The 19,552-nt window shown below is 56.3% G+C and overlaps 1 protein-coding gene across 10 annotated transcripts in view; it reads right to left on the bottom strand.

Moving 5' to 3' along the window:
- The window catches only part of LDB3 (LIM domain binding 3), a 60,184-nt gene that overhangs the window by 16,826 nt on the left and 23,806 nt on the right, over positions 1–19,552 (bottom strand). For 5 of the 10 annotated variants that reach the window (XM_069460207.1, XM_069460209.1, XM_069460206.1 and 2 more), the window contains one exon: positions 13,416–14,166. In XM_069460207.1, the coding sequence (XP_069316308.1) occupies positions 14,070–14,166 (97 nt within the window). In that variant the 3' untranslated portion in view covers positions 13,416–14,069. Of the gene's footprint in view, positions 1–4,793; positions 4,940–8,047; positions 8,213–13,415; positions 14,167–19,552 lie in introns of those variants that run through there. The other 5 variants (XM_069460201.1, XM_069460204.1, XM_069460205.1 and 2 more) reach the window with 2 other exon arrangements.

Raw genomic sequence — 19,552 nt, 5'->3', positions numbered from 1 at the left:
AAATCTAAAGAGTTTAGCCAAGTACCTGGCACAGTGTATCACTAAATGTGAGTGAGGATAGCAAGGATGGTGGCACCTGGATCTCAGGGTCAGATGTCCTGTCAGCTCCTCTCATGGCCTGGTGGTCACCCGGGGAAGCCCAGTCCAGGTAGACTGTGGGATGGAGGGAGGGGGAAGGGAGATGGGACAGCCCAAAGTCAGATAGCCTGGGAGTGAGTCTACTCGGTGGTGCAATGTATGACGCCCCTGCCTGCCTCACAGCTGTGGCAGGCAGGGAGTGACACAGTGTGGGCATTTTATAAATTTGTAAAGCCCAGATTCAAGGTGTTGTCACCCTCCCTAACGGCCCTGCATAGCTCCCTGGTTCCTAGAGCAGAGGGTCTCCAATTGCTGGGGACAGAGGTGATTTGAGGAGTGCCATGCGGGAGGGGGCGTGGCGAGAGGTCCCCTAGCAGAACTTCAGAAGCTTCATCCCTTTCTGTTAGGTATGATGGGGTTCTCTGCAAGATTGTGTTTCCTTTTTTTTGTAGAGCACAGTCCTCTGCTAAAAAACATGAAGAACAAAAGCCCTAATCCTGCGCTGTCCAATACATAGTCCCATGTGACCGCTGAGCACTCGAAAGGCAGCTAGTCTGAAAGGAGAAGCACTGTTCAGGGCAAAGCACACGCTTGGTTTTGGAGACTCATTAATAATCATTTTATATTGATTATATATTGAAGTGATATTTTGAATGTACTGGGTCAATAAAATACATTAAATTGAATTTCACTTCTTTTCTTTCACTTTTTAAAACGTGACTACTAGAAAATTTTTTTCTATTGAACGGTGCTGCCCACACCAGAATGACGCTTGCACACGCCAGGCCCTCTATGTGCATTATTTCCGGTAATACTCGCTGCAACCCAACGAGGGGGGCAGATCGTATTTGCAAATCAGTCCACTTTACAGCTGAGCAATTGAAACTTGGAGAGGGGCCACCTCAAAGTCAGATCTCCGGCCGACTCAACTCCAGATCCTCCCTAGGCGGCCAGACAGGCTTTAGCAAGCCTCTTCCCACCTTTCCTGTCCCCCTCCAGCAATACCAACCCTATTCTCTCTGCCTGGCAGTCGCTCCCCACCACTGTAAGGCCTCCTAAACTCCCCGGTTCACCTCCCTTTCTAAACTCCCACAACACTAAGGTCTCACAGAGGCAGGCCGGAATCTGGACCCCGGTTTGCCAGCTCCCTTGCCGGGGGCTGCAAGGAGAAGGGACCTTCCTGGCAACCCCCCTCCCGCTTCGCATCCCCGACTCCTAGCGGGGGTGGGGCGAGGGGGTCAAGCAGCAGCAGTTTCACGGTTCCCTCTCTGTCCTTCAGCCTGGCCTGCCGCCACCCCACATGCCAGGAGAGAGACCTGATATCCCATCTCGGAACCCCGGGGCTGTTGCTATTTCTGCGTGACGGAATTAAGCTCGTCCAAATTAGAAGGTGATATTTCATCTCTAATTGGCAAGTTCAAAAGGCCCCTATCGCACTCGGCGGCCTCGGGAATGTGTAATTAAACAAGGTGATTTCTGACTCACTCCAGGCCGGGCCTGGCTCTCCGCGACCGCCGCCCGGCCCACAGGCGGACGTGGCCGACCCGGCCGCGCGCCCCGTCCCAGGCCTCAGGTGTCCTGGGCGCCAGCGGTCGGATCCGGGCTGCGGACGCCGCCATCGGGCCGTGCGAGGCCCTCGGGGAGCTGCGGGACGCTCTGCGCCCTCGCCGACGCCCGAGCCCGGGGAGCCCCGGAGGGCAGGGGAGGGGAAGCCAGGGGGCTCGAGCCCGCACCCCCGCTTCGCCCCGGGCCGTCTGCCAGCCGCCCCCGGACCCCACTCGGCGGCCGGGCCCCCTCGGGAGAGGGAGGTGGAGGCAGGCCGGCTCCAGCGCGCGCCCGCCCGGCCGCCTCCTTCGCCCCAGGCAGGAATGAGTTAACGTCTGCGCGGCCTGGGAACGGCGGAGGCCGGCGGCTCGGGCGGCACGTCGCGCCCGCGGGGCCCCAGCCGGGAAGGAGGGGAGGAGCCGCCGAGCAGCCCGGCAGGGCCCCGGTCCGTGCCGCCCCCTGGCGGGCCTGCGAGGACAGTGGCGGCCGGGCGGGGGCACCGAAGCGCGGGGCCAGCCCGGAAGCTGCCAGAAGGGGCTGCTCCGGATGCGACGGGACGGAAATGCAGCCCCTGCGCCGTAGGGGCCTTGCCACCACCTGCAGCTTCGCATCCAAACTCCCCTGCAGCCTCCCTCTTGGGTCCCCGTTTTCACAGGTTGAGCCGCTCCCTCCAGCTCCATTCGAGATTTTTCACCATTGCAGCGCCCTCCCAAATGCCACCTCATCCTGTGTGGTTTTAACCTCAGAACTTTCTGTCTCTGACCCTGTAGGGAAGGAGAAGGACACCTCCTGTGTGCCAGGCACTGTACTAGGTCTTCACTTCATCCACAAAACACGAGGTATACATCGCACAATCCTCGTTGTCAAATGAGAAAATCTGGCCAGGAGAGACCCGGCACTTGGCCGTCTATGGCGCAGCTCGCACAGACAGCACCGCAGGCCCGCTTGGGGTCGGTCCGATGGAAGGCCGCTGGGGCCCGCCCACACTCCACGCTGTTGTCGGAGCGAGGAGCTGATCACGTGCCTCCCCTGCACATGGAGCTGAGCTCTCCTGCAAGGCGCTTCCTGACTCTCTTCCTGTCTTATCTCCCCTCTGCTCCGGCCACAGAGAAAAATTCCACAGAGAAAAATTCAGCCGGGTCTCTCCTTGTGCCCTAACAGGACATGCTCCAGGCCTTTGTATGTTCTGTACTCTCACACTTCTGCAAGACACAAAAGGTCTTCTCTCTCCCCCTTCCTCTCCCTTCGAATTATCTACCTCATTCTTTCCCTAAAGAGCTGTTAATGTCCTCACTTCTGGGCCTTAGCGTGGTAAAAACATGTGGGTGTCTGGTGGAGATGTTGATGGGGGGGGGGCTGAGCCTGCTTGGGGCAAGGGGTACGTGTACCTTCTGCTTGATGTTACTGTGGACCTACAACTGCTTTTTTTTTTTTTTTTTTGAGAAACAGTCTCACTCTGTTGCCCAGGCTAGAGTGCCGTGGCGTCAGCCTAGCTCACAGCAACCTCAAACTCCTGGGCTCAAGTGATCCTCCTGCCTCAGCCTCCTAAGTAGCTGGGACTACAGGCATGCGCCACCATGGCTGGCTAATTTTTTCTACATATATTTTTAGCTGTCCATATAATTTCTTTCTATTTTTAGTAGAGACGGGATCTCGCTCTTGTTCAGGCTGTTCTCGAACTCCTGAGCTGAAACGATCCTCCTGCCTCGGCCTCCCAGAGTGCTAGGATTACAGATGTGAGCCACCGCGCCCAGCCTTACAACTGCTCTTTTTAAAAAGGCTATTAAAAATGGTGACTTCCGTGGTCACCCAGGCAGTACCTGCATGTTGGGGTTTCCCTTACCTTTTCTATAAGTTGTACCAAAACATCCACTTAAGTTCTTTTGTTTGTACCATTCCTTCAAATAAAGAAATTTGGTACAAAAAAAAAATTGTACATGTATAATAATCTCGAGGGGAAAGAAATGTCTATATCAGTACTGTAAATGGAAAATCGTTACTGCTTTCCACAAATCCAAGACGGCTGTTAAATGTGTTGAAAGCATAATGGTTTGAATGTAAAGGATGTGCCCACCAAAAACCCTATCTCACCCATTTGTGTAATGGGCATCAGAAGATCCCTCTGGGAACTCCTGACTCATTGCTCCTGTGTATGCGGCTGCCAGAGGACAGAATGCACTACTCACAGCTTCTGCTGTGCCCTTGTCCCCCACCTGCCTGTGCCTTCCTCCCCAGCATCCGTGCATTCATTTGTTCCTTCATTCCCTATGCCTTTGCTGACCATCTTGTTTGTGCCAGGCATGGGTCAGGTGCATACAGCGGAGAAAATCCACCACGGCCCTGACCTCCTGGAGTTCAGAGTCAGAATCCAGTGGGAAGGAGGTGACGGTGACCAGACTCAGGGCCTGGATGCTGGGAGCCCTCCTGTGGGCACATCCTATATGCCAGGGCACGTGGGACCTTCCCCCAGCTTGGGAAAACACCTGCTCAAGAACCCTTAGGTTCTTTGAGCAATGGCTGGCAGGGGAAGAATTACCTTCAGGCTCTGGGGAGCAGGCCTAACTTTGCCTAAGAAAGCAGGGGCCATGAGGCTGAGCCCTCATCCCAGCAAGGGGACCCTGGGCACTGATGAGAATGGGGCCCAGATAGATGTAACAGACAACCAGTGAGTGCTGTTTCTGGCTGCCCCTGAGCTGCCCCCCCATCCCCCTTCACGTATTCCCCATACCTCCTGTTATCCTGTCTTGGCTGAGGAAACAAAAGACCAGACAGGTTGAACAGCTTGCGCTGGGTCACATCGTGATGCAGCGAGTCTGTCCAAAGCCCACAGCATTTCTGTTACAGCTGCCTGTCATTGGCAGCTTGAGCCAGACCCAGACTCATGGAGGAACAGCTCCCCCCTTTAAACCTTCGCTTCCCTCTCATTGAGCTAGAAATCTCTAGCCAGGAGCATCCTCTTCCTAAGAGCTGGGACTGCCCACCTGTCTCCTCAAGGCCAGATGTAGGCTCTACAGGATCTGGCCCACAGCTGGGGGCAGGAGGGCTGAGCCTCATTAGCAGGGCCTTGCTGGCCACCATCCTTCTGTGGCTTTGGAGCCAACCCTTTGCTCTTCCAACTCCTGGAGCCCATGCACAACTTAGACAGCCTCCCCTCCCTCTCTGCCTCTCACCTGGCTGGTAGACAGAAGGCCGGATGCTGGCAGTGGTGACAACCCGGGGCTTGGCTGCAGGGGCAGCTGGGCCCTCGATGGAGCTGGTATGGGCGGCGGGTGCTGGAGAGCTGGCTGCTGCGGGGCTGTAGGAAGAGGCCTGGGGCCTGGAACCAAGGGGGAAGAGTTATGGCAAGAAGGGCAGCCCCAGCTGGATCCTGGGGCCCGCGGCCACAGCAGGCTGGCTCCCTGACCTTCAGGAGCCTTCGTGAGGAAGACACCTGACCGAGATGTCCCTGGGGAGCTGCCAGAGGCTGTGAAGGAAAGACTATGGGGGTCTTAGAGGGGAGGAAGCTATTCCTTGGGTGGCTAATGCCACTGCTTTTAGAGAGAGGGAGGAAAGCCACCAGCCAGACAAGAGGATTCAGGGCAAAGCCTTCACTCCGTGGGAGACTGCTGGGGTGGGCCCATGGAGGGCAGCAAAGGCAGGACAGAGCAGTGAGATGGAGGTGGTCAGAGCTACCTCATCCCCTTGACCTTGCACAGCACCTCACAGCCTCAGACCACCTGGCCGCCTCCACCTACCCCTTTCTATTCTTGCTGGAGGGTAGCAGCAAAGACTCTGGGTTCTGGGCAAGAATGCTCCCCGGAGGGCTCATGAGACGCCAGAAGGCCTCCAAGAGCTCCCCCCAGCAGTCCCTCTCGTCTGCATGGAGTTCCTATTGTCCCCCTCCTTTGACTAGGTTAGAGTTGCCTTTGACCAGAGTCGCCTTTGCCCCATGTGGCCCAGGGATCACGGGACCAAAGAGATGGAAAAGTGTCTCAGTTCATTGCCCTCAGAAGATGCTGGACTTTTAGAGAGCTAAAGGCTCCGAGAACCCCTGGAGCTCAGCAGCCTGTGTAACCTTGTCTGATCCCGTATTTCCCAGTTTGTGAAACTCTTTTCTTCATTTAAGTCTAATGAACCCCTTGTACAACACATCCCTGTTCCTTCCCTGTGTGGCCCTGCATCTTTCAGATCCAAAAGGGGACCGCGTGACCACACACAGGGCAAGCGGGTCACCGACAGGGCTGCTGAAGGAGTGAGCTCCCGGAGGTACACAGCTTGCCACCCCCACCCACCCCATGGCTTCCTGCCTTCCTTCTACCTGTCCTCCCTGGACCCTGGGCCCGCTCATCTCTGCTGGGCACAGTAGTAGGGTGTGGGAGCGCCTTCCCCTCAGGGCCCCTGCGAGGCAAGTGGTCCTGGGATAGAACTTACCAGTAGGCTCCTGAGTGGATCTAGAGGGGCCTGCAGAGCCGCCCCAGACAAGGCAGAGATAAAATGAGCCTTGGGGAGCCAGCGTCCCACACCTGGGGGCTGTGCAGGCTTGCCCTGTCAAACTTCCAAGTTTCTGGCTGAGTAAGGACATTGTCTCCCCTCCCTGGGGCCATCTGTCCTTCTCTGGATAGATCCCTGTGCTAGGGGCAGCGGAGTGGGAGCCTCCATGGAGGAGGAAGAGAGTGTCTGTGGGTGCCTGGCTTCCACGGTGGTAGGAGAGGGCCAAGGGTCAGTGGGCCTCAGCTGGACCCCCCACCAGTGGAGGATGCTTTGCCAACATCCCAGGAGCTACGAGTCCTGTGTCGGGGAATGATGTTGGGAGAGGAAGAGGAGGCTTAGGATATCCAGTGAGAATTCTAAGCCATGCTCCCAAGAAAGGCTGGGGGGTCCATTCTCACGGGCTCCGTCTAGCCCAGGTCCCCTGGCCTGTGTGTCAGGAGGGGAGGCAGCCTGGCTCAGAATGTGACCCTCTGATCCCTCTGCTCCAGCCTCATTCCCTGCTGGGCAGCTCTTTGGGCCCCTCTCCAAGTTCCACCCGGGCCCTAGCTCCCTGGCAAGGCAGAGAAGGAAGGACTCACCCTGCTGAGGGTGTCCTGAGGGCTCCAGGAGCTCTACAGGGGTGAGGCCTCAGGGATGAGGCTAGACTGCCCACGGGGCTCCAGCACCTAGAGCTCCCCCACTCAAATTGGGAGGCTCCTTCCCGCGCAACGCCAGGGATATTTCTTGCCCTCCTCAAAGTTTCTTCTTGGTGCAGGTAGCAAGGCCCTTATGTGAAGAGATTCTGGCAGGGAGAGGGCAAGTAGCTTGCTAAATCCCACCCCCCCCACCTCCCCCCCCCCCCCGACACTGGGATAAAACCACCCCTGGAGGCCCAGGGCCAGGCTCGCCTTGAGGCTGGGCTGGGGAAAGGCTGGGAGTGGGCCATGTGAAGGCTGGGGTGCGGGCAGCTCACAGGCCTGCGGGCCACTTTGCCCGCGTCAGTCCCTCCTCAGGCTGCACCACAGACCTATGCACCCTGACCCAGAGAGGCATGTCCTGCCCAGAAGAACCTTAGGAAGCAGCGTGGAAGCTGGGAAAGCCAGGCTCTGTCCCCACACACCAACTGGACAGTTCCAGGAAGCCCACACAGAGAGCTGGGCCCACCCAGCTGCCTGGCTGCTGCAGACTGACCTGTCCAGCCTGCCCGCTCTGCCTCCCCTGGCCTTCCTGGCCTTCGGTCTCTGCCTTTCTCGTACCCAGAGGGGCACGTTGGGATGTAGGAAGTCCCAATACTGTGTCCTTTATATGTGCTAGGTGTTTTTTTTTCTTTCATAACCCTGTGAAATAGGTGTTTGTTAAACATCTTATCAGATGAGGAAACTGAGCTTTGGAAAAGTTAAGCCACCGTCTCAAGGTTACAGACAGAAAACTGTGGAGCAGAGACTTAACTCCCACTACACCAGGTGCATCTGGAGTTAACTTGCTTCACCATCAAGAGAAGAGAGGGTAGGGAGGGGTGTGTGCAAGTTAGTGGCGGAACTCCAGCTGGCCAAATCTGACCTGCCTTGGTTCTCAGCTCAAAGCTGCCTCCTCCGTGGAGCCTTCCTTGATTTCCCCAGTCCACATGCATGACTTTCATTCTCCCTGATCCTAGTTCCAGGAGCAAGGACTTTCCACACAGTCTTCCTTTGTTATCTCTCTCTCGCTCTCTCTTGCTCTGTGTGTGTGTGTGTGTGTGTGTGTGTGAGAGCGAGAGAGAGAGAGAGAGAGAGAGAGAGAGAGACTTTTACATCTCTCACTAGAGTGTGTCCAGCCAAGGGTGATGCGCTCCCCTGAAATGCACCCCAGCTTCCTCTTTATACTCTGCACCAAGCAGTGCTGGCTCCAGGTCCCACCTAGACACAGATGGACCCAAGGTGGCGCCTTTCCTGCCTCCCTTCCCTAAGGTTAGGGCTGGCACCTGGGGGCCAGTTACCTTGGACCGTCCGCAGGGCTCGAGGCAGGGGCTGCGGCAGAGGTGCTGGCAGCATGGGGTGGCGAGGCCGAGCTGGGAGAGGCAGCAGCGGGCGGCTGGGCAGAAGCGGGTGGCAGCGGGGTGGCGGCCTGGCTGGTGCACACTGGAGCATGCTCAATAGGGGTGCTGACGAAGCGGACCGAAAGAGACAACAGGTCAGGGGGTCTCAGTGGGGTCCTCTGTGCAGGGGCCGAGGCCGCGGCAGAGGCAGGCTGGGCAGAAGCCACCGCCCATGCTGCGAACAGTGCCGGAGCCTCGGGACAGCGTGTGGCCAGGCTCCGGGAGGAGCTTCTCCGGGATCCGGGGAGGAAACACTCGGACCGTGGGGAGGGTCACGGTAACATCAAAAACACTCTCAATCCTGGAGAAAATTTCCAGGATTCCCCCCGCCCAACTTTTCTGAGCTTCCGAATTTTTCTTTGTCAGCAAAACAGTGTGGTGGAAAAGTGGATTGAATTATCAACCCAGGTTCCTCCCCCAACCTGTTTCCCTTTCGTCCTTCCTCAGCCGGAGTCGTCGAGAACCTGGGCTTTGGGCTCCACAGAACTCAGGGCACTGACAGTACCGGTGGACGAACGCTACCACGCCAGGCAGATCAAAGTTGGCCAATGTGGCGTGGGAATTCGAGAACAGAGACCCCCGTGCCCCTTTTGGGGGTAAACCTTGGGGAAGCAGCAGCACCCCAGGATTCCCCATGCCCATGGCGAGGCGCCAGGCAGACCCAAGACCGTCCAAAGACCCCCATGCCTCTGTGTTGCCTAGGTGGCACAGAGGGTTTCACACACACTCAAGAGTGGCCTGGACTATGGCTGAGCCCTGCCGATCTGAAAGGCCTTGTAACTGAGAACAAGAGAGGCTTCACCTGGTCTAGCGTGAACCCGCGTGACCAGATGGGATGGGCAGATCCCAGCAGATGCCAGTACAGATAGACCATGACCGAGGACCAGGTGCCCATGTGGCCCCATGCCTCCACCCAGGACCACTCCAGGAAGACAAGAGCAGTCAGAGCCTGGGTTGATGGATTAGATTTTGGCTACCTGTGAAATGGGGCAGGGAATAAAAATTAAATTATAGGAAAGCAAAGAAATGCACAATCTATGCTTGTTCTTTGCTCTTCGATTTATATTTGTGTTTGCAACAATAGCGAAAGGATAAATGCACATCCTGTAAGTGGGAATAACTCCCCCTCCCATACGGTGCGCCAGGCATTAATAATGTCCTTAATGCCTCACAACAGCCCTCTGATGTGGGTATCACGGACTCTATTTAATAGACGAGAAAATGGAAACAGAGATTTCAATTGCTCAAGGTCCTAGAACTTATCACTAGGAACAGCAGAATCTGATTTAGGGTCATTTCGATTTGAAGGCTTAACCAGTACCTTGTGGAGGAAGAAAGAAACCTCTTTTTGTGATCAGCCAAGTAGAATCTTTCTCCAATAATAGGCACTGTTCTTATTGGAAATAATTAGACTAACAATACTTCCTCCATTGAGTGCTTACCATAGTATAAGCATGGCCCCATTATTCCATTTTAGCCTTTCAGCCTCTCTGGGTGATTGGGCTCATGAACCTCATTGTACAGATGAGGAATCTGAGGTCCAGAGAGAGCATCTCTGCTGAGACGTCACACAGCTGCCAAGTGGCAGAGAAGGGCTTGAGCCCTCATCACTGCCACACTTCCCAAACTTTGATGTGCACACGAATCACCTGGAGATCTTGTTAAACTGCAGCTTCTAGTTGAATGGGTCTGGGGCAGGGCTGAGAGTCTACATGTCTAACACGCTCCTGGGTGGTGCTGCTGCTGCTCCGGGACTGTGCTTGGAGTAGCAGGTGCTACAGAGGTCTGCCCTAGGTAGGAATGCTGTTTAGCAAAGCATTGCCGAATTCTCTCCTCCATCCAGTGAGGTGTGTGGTAGAAAAAGGCATGAAATACTGGGAGAGGGTCAGGGAAGAAGAGAGCTGGAGAAGTGGCAAGGTTGAGGGTTGACCGCCCCACGGGAGGGAGCACCATTCTTCTCCATGCCTGGGTGAGATGCATCCGGGATGGGCAAGGGCAGTGGCTGTGTCCTGCCCAGGCCTTCCCCTGCTTGGTGCTCTGAGAGGAGGCCTTGGGCAGCTCAGCTCTCGGGCCTGCAGCAGTGCCTGGCCCTGGCCCTTCCACGAGGGCACTTTCCCATCCTGTGAAAGAACCTCACTCTGGATGCCATGCCTGTGGTGTGGCCACGTCAGAGAAGCAGCTGCAGGCCCTGAAGCCAGACTGCTGAGCCGGCTGCTCAGACCCTCCTCTCAGCATGGGCAGGGATGGCCTGGGAAGGCCCCGGCTGACACTGGCCTCCTTCGTCTGCTTCTCCCCGGCCTATCCCACACTTCCAGTGGGCTGCTGGGAAGTGAGGACACTGCACGGGACAAGAGATGGAAATTTCCAGGCTGGGGATGGTATTTTGCAGGATGAATGGGAAGTTGGCTTTGCCTGTCTCCTTTGCTCCAATTCACTGTCAGGCCAGCTTACCTGCTGCTCTCCCAGCCAAGGCTCTAAATGAACTCTGGACTCCAGGGGATGAAGTTGGAGCTGGATGTGGCCCTAGGGAAATTCCTCAGTGACCACAGGGCCAGGACAAAGATCACCGGCAGGTATACATGGGCATGCATGTGAGCCTGCTGCTTGGGGTTCTTGTGGAGTGGCACCCTCTCTAGGGCCTCTGTCTGCAGACACCAAGCTGCAAGGGCCTAGGGAAGGCAGAGGAGGCATCGAAGGGCATCCTGAAGGATGCTGGGTGGTTCCAGGTCAGTTCCTGCCTGGAGTCCCACGAGTCTCCAGAATCCCCAAAAAGGGAGCATCAGAGAGCGAGCACTGCCGAGAGCTTACTTGGCCGTGGCTTCAATCCTAAAGACAGTGTCTGTGAGATCACCCCACCCTGGTCTCAGATTCTACAGCTGCTTTCTGCCATGGTCATGATGCAGTTTAAACATCTAAGCGAAAACCAAATCAAATCAAACCAGACTCAAATGCTCATGGCTACATGGGGGGAGGGTGTGGCCAGAAGGAGAAACAGCCTGGTTATGGTCCTCTCTTCATCTCATCTCTTCCCTCAACCTGGTCAGCATAAGGCGGAACATGCAGACCCTGCATCCCCGCTCTGTTGCGGTGGCCCTAAGTGGTGGAATGGTGGGGTTTGGTTGATGCTGTTATTGACAACGGTATGTCTGGAAAGGATAGAGATGGTATTGGTGGTGGTGCTGGGTCTTGGGTTGTGGTCACTGGGCTCAGGTTGGAACTGTTGGTGATGGTGGGGGCGTTGTGATTGGTACGATGGTGCAGGGGGTGGTTGTCATTAGTGGGGCGATGATGCTTCTTGTGTTGGTTACAGTGGTGGAGTATGAAGATCTCTGTTGACTGGATGGTGGCAGAATCCCAGTCAGGTGGTTAGTCTTGAAATTGTTCACACTCCCTCCCATCTAGTCTACGTCCCCCCTTGCGGCCTGGTGACTACTGCTCAGGGGAGCCCTGGCCGTGTCACTTTGCCCCAGAGCTACACTGCAACTCCAGGGCCCACGTTGACATTGTGGTTTATGTGAAGGACGCCTCATCAGTTGCAGTGTGGGTGTGCCCTGCAAACTTTACTAGTTCTACTTTGCCTGCAAAATACATTCAAAATCCCACAGCCTGTGATTCTAGATCTGGACCACTACTGCCATGGCATCCTCTGCATTCCGTCCATTCCAACCACAGTGATTAACTCGGGGTCCAGGACACCCCTTCTTCTTGTTGGCATCACTGCATCTTCTGCCCTGTCCACCCAGCCTCCCCTATCTGTATACACCCCAATTCTAACCATGCCTGGAGGTCAAACACCAGTGTGACCTTTTCTTCCAGGAAGACTCTGATCCTCCAGCTGGAGGATCACTACCTGTCTCTGGACCCCATGTGATCAACCTTCATTGTGGTCACAGCCACATCAACCCTTTCCTATTTCTTTAGCACCCACAGCAGCCAGGTGCTTTGACAAATGCCCACAGACACAGGACGATGAGTGAGGACATCTCTCCAGGGACCCCTGCCCTGGGGCCACCCAGGGCACTGCATGCAGAGGCCTGGGGTAGCCGGGAAGGCACCAGGCAGGCTGGGAAGCAAACAAGATTCTTCTAGGGCTTCAACCAGGTGATCCCAAGAAGGCTCCAACAGGCTAGGGGCTGGGGACAGGGGTCCGAGATCCCACCAACTCTTAGGGATTGGCTCAGGTCCTCTGCCAGCCTCAGGATACCCACTGCCCAGGACCTTGCTCTGTCTGGCAAGTCCCTGCCCCACACCATTCTTGGGCCTTGGAAGTCCTCAGTAAGAGGTCAGCCAAATATGGGTGTGCTCCAGGATGCTAGATGAAGGCCAGTATCCCCCTCTCAGGGGGAACCTTGTGGATCCTCGGGCTAGGATGATGCCTTCTTGGCCAGCCCTTCCTGGTGGCAGTGCTAAGGCCCCTGGAGGCAGAGACAAAGCCTGTGCCTGGGCAGCAGGAGCAGGAGCAGGGCCCTGGCCCGGCCCAGCCACAGGCAAAGCAGGGCAGTCCGGGAGGTTGGGCCTCAACATCTGCCTTTATTTGCCAAGTGCCAGTGTTCTAATACTCTCAGCCTGTGATTCCAGTGACAGGTTGGTGCGTAGACAGGTGGATGGGCTCTGGCTAGTGGCTCACAGCTCAGCAGGACTGGCTGGAATCTTTTTGGCTGCTGCCACCCTGACTATCCCTTACCAAATGCTCAGGACTAGGACAAGCTCAGGTGGGCCGGGGAAGCAAGGCCCAGCGGGAGGCAGTCCCTGTCCTCCTGCTGCTTGAGAAAGATTCTGCCGCCTCTGCCTTCCATCACCTCTGCCCTGAGCCCCAGCCCCGGCCCAGCCTACCGAGTTCCCCTGTGAGGCGTTCCCCCTCCTCGGCCCAGGTGTGCCCACCGGAGCCCTCCTCTCACCTCCTGGGCCAGGACTGAGCATTAGTAGTGCCTTCCTGGGAGAGGGGCTTGCAGTGTGCTTTCTGAAGGCTGATGGCTCAGCCTGCTGGTCGCAGTGGGGTGCGGGGGGAGAGGGGGCATTCGGGGATGCCCCATACTCACTGCTCGTGGGAGACTAAGGTTGCCCACAGGCTACAGCATGGATGTGCACCTGCCGGCCCTCCCTGCGGGGTAGGGAAGCAGAGGCAAGCAGAGCTGCGCTGGGTCTGGGGCCTGATGGGCACTGCTCCTGCCCCTCACTGGTGGCGCCTGTCCTCTCTCTGTCCCAGACACTGCCTCACAGCCCCTCTCGGGCGGGACACACACAGGCACAGCATGACTGGGGCTTGGTTTGGTTCACTTCAAATCCTCTTTATTTCAGAACAAGCATGCATATATGTACAGGAGAGAGAACTATGGAGCCAGCACATGGTACGGAGAGGAGGGCCCACACCCCGATCTCACCACAGCCAGGAGGGGTCTCTGCCTCATCTACCCTAGGGCTTCCACTTCCTCTGCAGAGAGCCCTGTTCCAGGCTGCCTTGGGTTCCAGAGGGCAGCCAGGGGGGCCAGGGGGCCAGGGATTGGCCTCTTCCCAGGACCTTGATCTATGGGCAACTCATTCCAGGATGGCACAAGGCCAGGAGCTGAGGGTGGTGAGAAACTGGGCAGTGGCATATCCCATTTCCCTTGGCTCTGGGGTGTTACACCAGCAAAGCCCATCATGCCCTCTCTGGTCTATGGCTAAGCCCTGTGCAGGGGCATGGGCTCGGGCTATTTGGGGGGTGGTGAGGGTTGCACTGGGTGGGGGTGCAGTGCCGCGTGGCACTGGGCCCTGGCATCAGCTCTGGGGTGGGCAGAGGGCAGAAGTGCTGCAGTTGGCTATAGAGGTGTCCCCAGCACAGCTATATATTGTCAAGCATCACCGTGGGGCTCACATGCCAGATCTGTGTGGGGGAAGGAGAGGGAGTCCAGCCTGTTGGGGTGAGGGGATTCCAGGCAGCCTTTTAGCTTTTAACATTAAGGATTTGGGCTGAAAGGCCATGGTGCCAGTTGCGCAATTTGGCAAAACGTGGGCTGTTACGTTCCGTTTCAAACCTTTCCCTGTGGCATAGAGAGAGAAAGAGACAGAGACAGAAAGAGAGAGAGAGAAGAGAGAAAGAATGAAAGGGGTTAGGGGATGTGTTCATTATTCCCCTGTATGATAGCTGGGATGGAGGGCATGGGAGGGAGGAAGTTGGCTTGGAGAAACTTTGCCATCCATGGGGTAGTTTCTAGGTGGTCAGGCCTGGGTTGGGGCAAGACCAGAGTCCCTGGGACAGAATGGAGGGACTGAAGCCCCTTCCTTGAGTGAGTGGAGGGGCCACGGAGAAGGGTCCTAACTAGTGGGGCTGGAGGGAGGCTGGGCAAAGAGGGGGCTCCCTGGCCTATGTGGTTAGGGCTGGGCAGGGCTGCTTTGGCTGTGGGCTCTCAGGACTGAAGGAAATAGGCAGGTGCGCCCAGCATGATCTCTGTCCCCTAGCTGGGCATCGAGAAGGAGGAACGCCTGTGCCCCGTGATGAGGCTTGGTGGGCAGAACTGCCACCTCCCTGTGCTGCCCTGGCCTCGCCAAGCCTTCACCGTCCTGAGAGAGAAGCCTTCTCACACCACCACCTGCCCCTGCCCACCCAGGCCTGAGCACAGCCCAGACACACGCGTGCAAACACACATACTCACAGGACCATTGTCACAGATACCGAGGGCCAGAACTTCCCGCCACTTCCCACCAGCAAGACCTCTGGGGGCTCAACCCACACCTGCTCAGCCGAGGGCACAGTGCAGAGCAGGCAAGCAGCAGCAGAACGTGGAAATGGAGGAGAGCGCGGCTGGGGAAGGCCAGCGCCGCTGCCGCCGCAATCCCAGGCCCTCCAGGCTGGAAGGGCTGCCAACAGCCTGTCTCAGAGGTGTCAACTGGTGGCCAAAGGGCCACAGCTAGCCACACACACAGTGTGTTTAACCTGTACGCGTTTAAAACTCGATTTAAAAATTAATTGCTATATCCATACTATAGGATGCTACTTAGCAGTTAAAAGGAACAGATGAACCACTGGGACACTCAGCAACTTGGATGAATCCCCAGGGAATTATGCTGATTGAAAAAAGCCAATCCTAAAATGCTCGTGTGCTGCCTGATCCCATCAATGGAACATTATTGAAAGGGATGAAATTATAGAAATGGAGAACAGATGACAGATTAGTGGTTGCCAGAGGTTAAGAAGGGAGTGGACACTGGAGGGGGTGGGTGTGGCTGTAAAACAGCAACCCCGGGGATGCTGGGGCGATGGAATGTTCTGTGTCTTGACTGTGTCAGTGTCAACATCCTCGTTCTGACACTGTGCTTCAGTCTTGTAAGATGTTACCACTTGGGGGACTGGCTAAAGGCCATATGGGATCTCTCTGTGTTTCTTACAACTGCACTTGAATTTGCAATGATCTCAAAATAAAAAGTTTAATTTAAAAAATGAGTCACCAGCATATGAAAATCAGGAAGATGAACTTTAGATCTTTGAAGATCAGAAGATGTTGCTGTGCTGGTCTTACATTTCTGCATAGTAACAGTCATCAGGGGCCAGTCCCCATGTCCCCACACTCACCTAGGTCCACTTTCCCATGCTTGTGTTACCTGCCAGACTCTCACTCTACCCCTTGAGTCCTGCATATTGGGTCTCTGTGAGAGACTGTTTGATAAAAGGGGCCCACTGCTAACATATTTCAAAACCACTGGCCTAATCCTAACTTTCCTTATACCAAGAGGAAACAGAGGCCCAGAAATGTCACATGAATGGCCTAAAGCTACACAGAAACTCAGTGACAGGACCACAATCTAAGCGCTAGACATCTTCTTCCCTTGCCACACACTTGCCTTTCTGAGGTCAGGGTGAAGGGGTGAAGACAGCATGAGCAAAGGCCCTGTGGCAGGGCCCACACAACCCTGCTGACAGCATTACAGTCATGACCATCCCATAGAGACTACTCAGGACACAGGGACACAAATCAGATGCAGCCAGTTTGCCTGTAAATCATCAGTCCTAGCAAGGCCTGCGGTGGCTGGGTGACGGTTTGTTGTCAGTGCTTAGAGACAGGGTTGGGGACAGTCCTGGAAGAGCTGGCAAGTCTAGCGAGACTGCTCTGCTTGCAGTTGTTTAGAGATCCTCAGCTAGGCAAAGAAAGGAGCAGGGAGACGAAGGCTCAGAAGACAGGGAAAGAGACAGGAGAGCAAGAGAGAGAAAGAAACCTTCCACCCCCATGAGGGCTGCTTAGGTGGTGACACCAGGGTGTCCTGGGCTCTCCAGTTGTGGTTTTCAAACTTGCTAGTGGGGCTGAACATCAGGGACTGAAAATCCACGAAACATAGGTAACTTTTGTCTCTGCCTTTTTACCAGGGTCCCGTCTACGGGAGGGCCCTGTGCTGTGCCAGCGCATAAGTACAGCGGCTGGACAGCGGGGCGGGGGTGAGGGGCAGTGCTGACGGATGCTCAAGGGAGGGAAGAGGGCGTGGACACACCGGGGGAGGGGCTACGGCGGGGGAGCAGGAGGGGAGGAGGGCCAGTGAGCCTCAGCGTCCGCTGCTGCTGGGTAGAAAAGGGACGTGGGGGGGATTTCCACACTGTTTGAGGACGGGGTATGATGCGGCCCTCGCCTTCAACTCCTCCAGGAACTCTCCTCTAGAAGTCAGCATTGCTCCTAACACTTGGGACGAAGGAGACATGCAGAGTTCTTTAGCCAGGTGAGCGTCAGGGACTACATGTATAGGCAGTTGTGCCACGAGGCGGGGCCAGGGCACTCTGGGTTACGCACTAGGGGCCTCCAGGATGGTTACACCCGAGCAGTGGGATCCAGAGGCCTCGCGGAGTTGAGCCTTGCCTAGGACGGAGCTGGGCTTGCCCCCACCCCCACCCCCATCATGGCTGTGCAATGCGGACCCGAACTTCTAAGCCATCAGGGCCCTGGAGTGTCTTCCCGAAGTCAGAGGGAAGCTCTGGTGACCTGCCTGAGATTAGGGCTCTGCTTGTGGGATGGAGGCACTATTTCAGCTACCTCAGGTGGGAACTGGGGAGCCACAGCATCACCTACACCTACCGGAGAAGCTGCCACGTGGAAGCAGACAGGAGCTGATGTTCAAGGCAGCTTGGACAGTTTGCTAAGGTGCCGGGGTGTTTCTAGGGAAGGCAGCTAAGTCCACAGTGAATGCCTGGGCTGTTCAGGCACCAGCCCTCCATGTAAAGACAGGGTCCCTGGAGATTAGACTCTGCCTTGGGCTGCCCAGCAGGTAGGCACTGGAGCCTCAGAGGAAAGCTACATGCTACCAGATACCAGGGACACCATCGGGAGCCAGGACCTGAGAGGAGAGGAGGGCTGTGAGCTGCTCTGCGGGGGCGGCCTTGGAGGCATGGCAGTGACAGATGTGAGGGGAGAGTTGGCAAGGTCTGCCTGACACGTGGATTCGCACCTGTCCTCGAGGTCACCAGTGCCCCTGCGTGGTGCAGAACGCCTGACACTACTCACTTGACGTTCCTGGCAACTTTCTCACCGCACAGCAGCAGGAAGGGGAAAGAAAGCACCTTCGCACGGGCATAGGCTGCTTAGGCGGTCCCCATGCGCAGGCTTGGCAAGCTCAGGCTCTGCCGGGGTGAGATACGCGGCAGGGTTTGCAGTGAAGCCTCCCTGTGGAAGCTCAGCCTTCAGGAGAGACCCTTGGAATCCTCGCTGGGACTGATGCTAATTTGGGAGGAGAAGGAGAAGGAGGCAGTGGTTGCCCTCAGCCACGGATGGGTCAGCAGGATCTAGGGTGCAGCTTCCGACTCGGGATTGGGGACGGAGGGAAGTGTGGCTCAGGCCCCCGAGGAGCAAGAGCCCTGACCAGCCTGGACCAGAGTGGGGACAAGGATGCTCCCTTCTGTTCGAATGGCCCCAGCTGTGACCAGGGCCACAGTCACAACCTCAGGCTTTAATCACAAACAGAACTGCCACACCGACCTGGGATGGGCGGTCCAGGTCTATGACTTGGCAGCTTGGGATTCAGTGACATAAAGTCACGAAAAGGGAAAGCAGCCCCTCCATCCCTGGGCAGAAGTCTTGTGCGGTGCCCCAGAGCCTCCACTGCAGGGCCTGAGAACCCAGAGGGAGGGGCTGATGGGGGGGGCAGCGCCTGCCAAGGGAGGCTGCCTGGGCCTGAGGGAGGAAGCAGGCTGGAGCCTCTTCTTGGGCCCTCTTTCCGGATTTCCCATGATGAAACCGTACAGTAGCTGGGGCAGAGGCTCTGAACCCTGCACCAGAGTTCTCAAGACCTGCTGCCTCTTGCTGGGGGCCAAACAAGGCTCCTGTGGGGTTAGTTCCCTGGAGTAAGGACAACCCCCACCCACCCCTTGCATATCTACAAGATCAGGTAGAACAAGCCTCAAAAGATGCTTCTGGAAGGAGGGAAGAGGAAGGCTAAGAATGAGGCCTGGGGACCACCCTTTATACTGCCCGTGTGTTCTCCTCACTCAATAACTTTGCAGAGCCTGCAGAGATTCCAGGGGAAACGCAAAAGTCAAAAGTTCGCTATAATCTACCTCCATGGTATACTTCCCCTGCTAATGACGTCTGGATACTGAGGCACAAGCTTGGTGGGACCACCCTGCATACTGAAGGGAAGAAGAGCATGAAGTAACCAGAAGGGGGTGGCAGGGTCTGGAGAAGCAACGGTCTGTGTCTCGTGGGAGGGAGGAAAAAGGTCCCTTCCTGACCTCTTGGTGGAAGGAACCGGGGATTTTTAGGCCATTTGACTCTAGGGTGTGTAAAGATCACTCTGTCAAATCTTTGGGAATGTCTACATTGCTCACGGAAGCATCTACATGGGTGGCTTCAAAGAGGAGGGTGGGACAAATATGGGGACAGCATGTAGGGGTGGAGCAGCGTAGGAGGAGGGGACAGCCGAGAGCTCAGTCACACTTAACATAGCTGGATCTTAACTTTTGAGCTAAATCAAACATATCTCATCTCAGACTCCAGATGCATTGCAGGCACGAAGGGTTAAGGACTATTGGAACCGCATGCCATTCCATGCAGGCCTGGGGGACCACACTTTAGGCCTGGACGCCCAGCCAAAGAATGGAGCAACTTGGGTTGGCAAAAATACAGGTTCAAAAAGAAAATCTACACCAAGTCCGAGCTGGCTTGAGTCTTACTCTGCGGGTCCTGTGACCACTACGCACTGGTTAGCAAGTCCAGAAAGCTTGGCCCCAGGGGGAGAGCACCTCTGACCCCAGACCCTCACACAGAGGCCGACACGGGAAGCGCTGGCCCAAGGCAGACTGTGCTGGGAAGAGCATGCGGATGGCATGTTTGCTACCGGGACTGTACATACAATCACACTGAGCCCCACGCCTCACCATGGAAGGCCCTAGTCAGTTCCAGGGGGTTCCAGGGCAGCATGCCTCCCTCACGCCCAGGGCTACGAGCATCTGAC

Source organism: Eulemur rufifrons, chromosome 28 (assembly GCF_041146395.1).
Source record: "Eulemur rufifrons isolate Redbay chromosome 28, OSU_ERuf_1, whole genome shotgun sequence".
In the NCBI taxonomy this organism is placed as follows: Eukaryota; Metazoa; Chordata; class Mammalia; order Primates; family Lemuridae; genus Eulemur; species Eulemur rufifrons.
The sequence above is the reverse complement of the archived record's forward strand: the minus strand, read 5'-3'. Positions and strand labels throughout refer to the sequence as shown.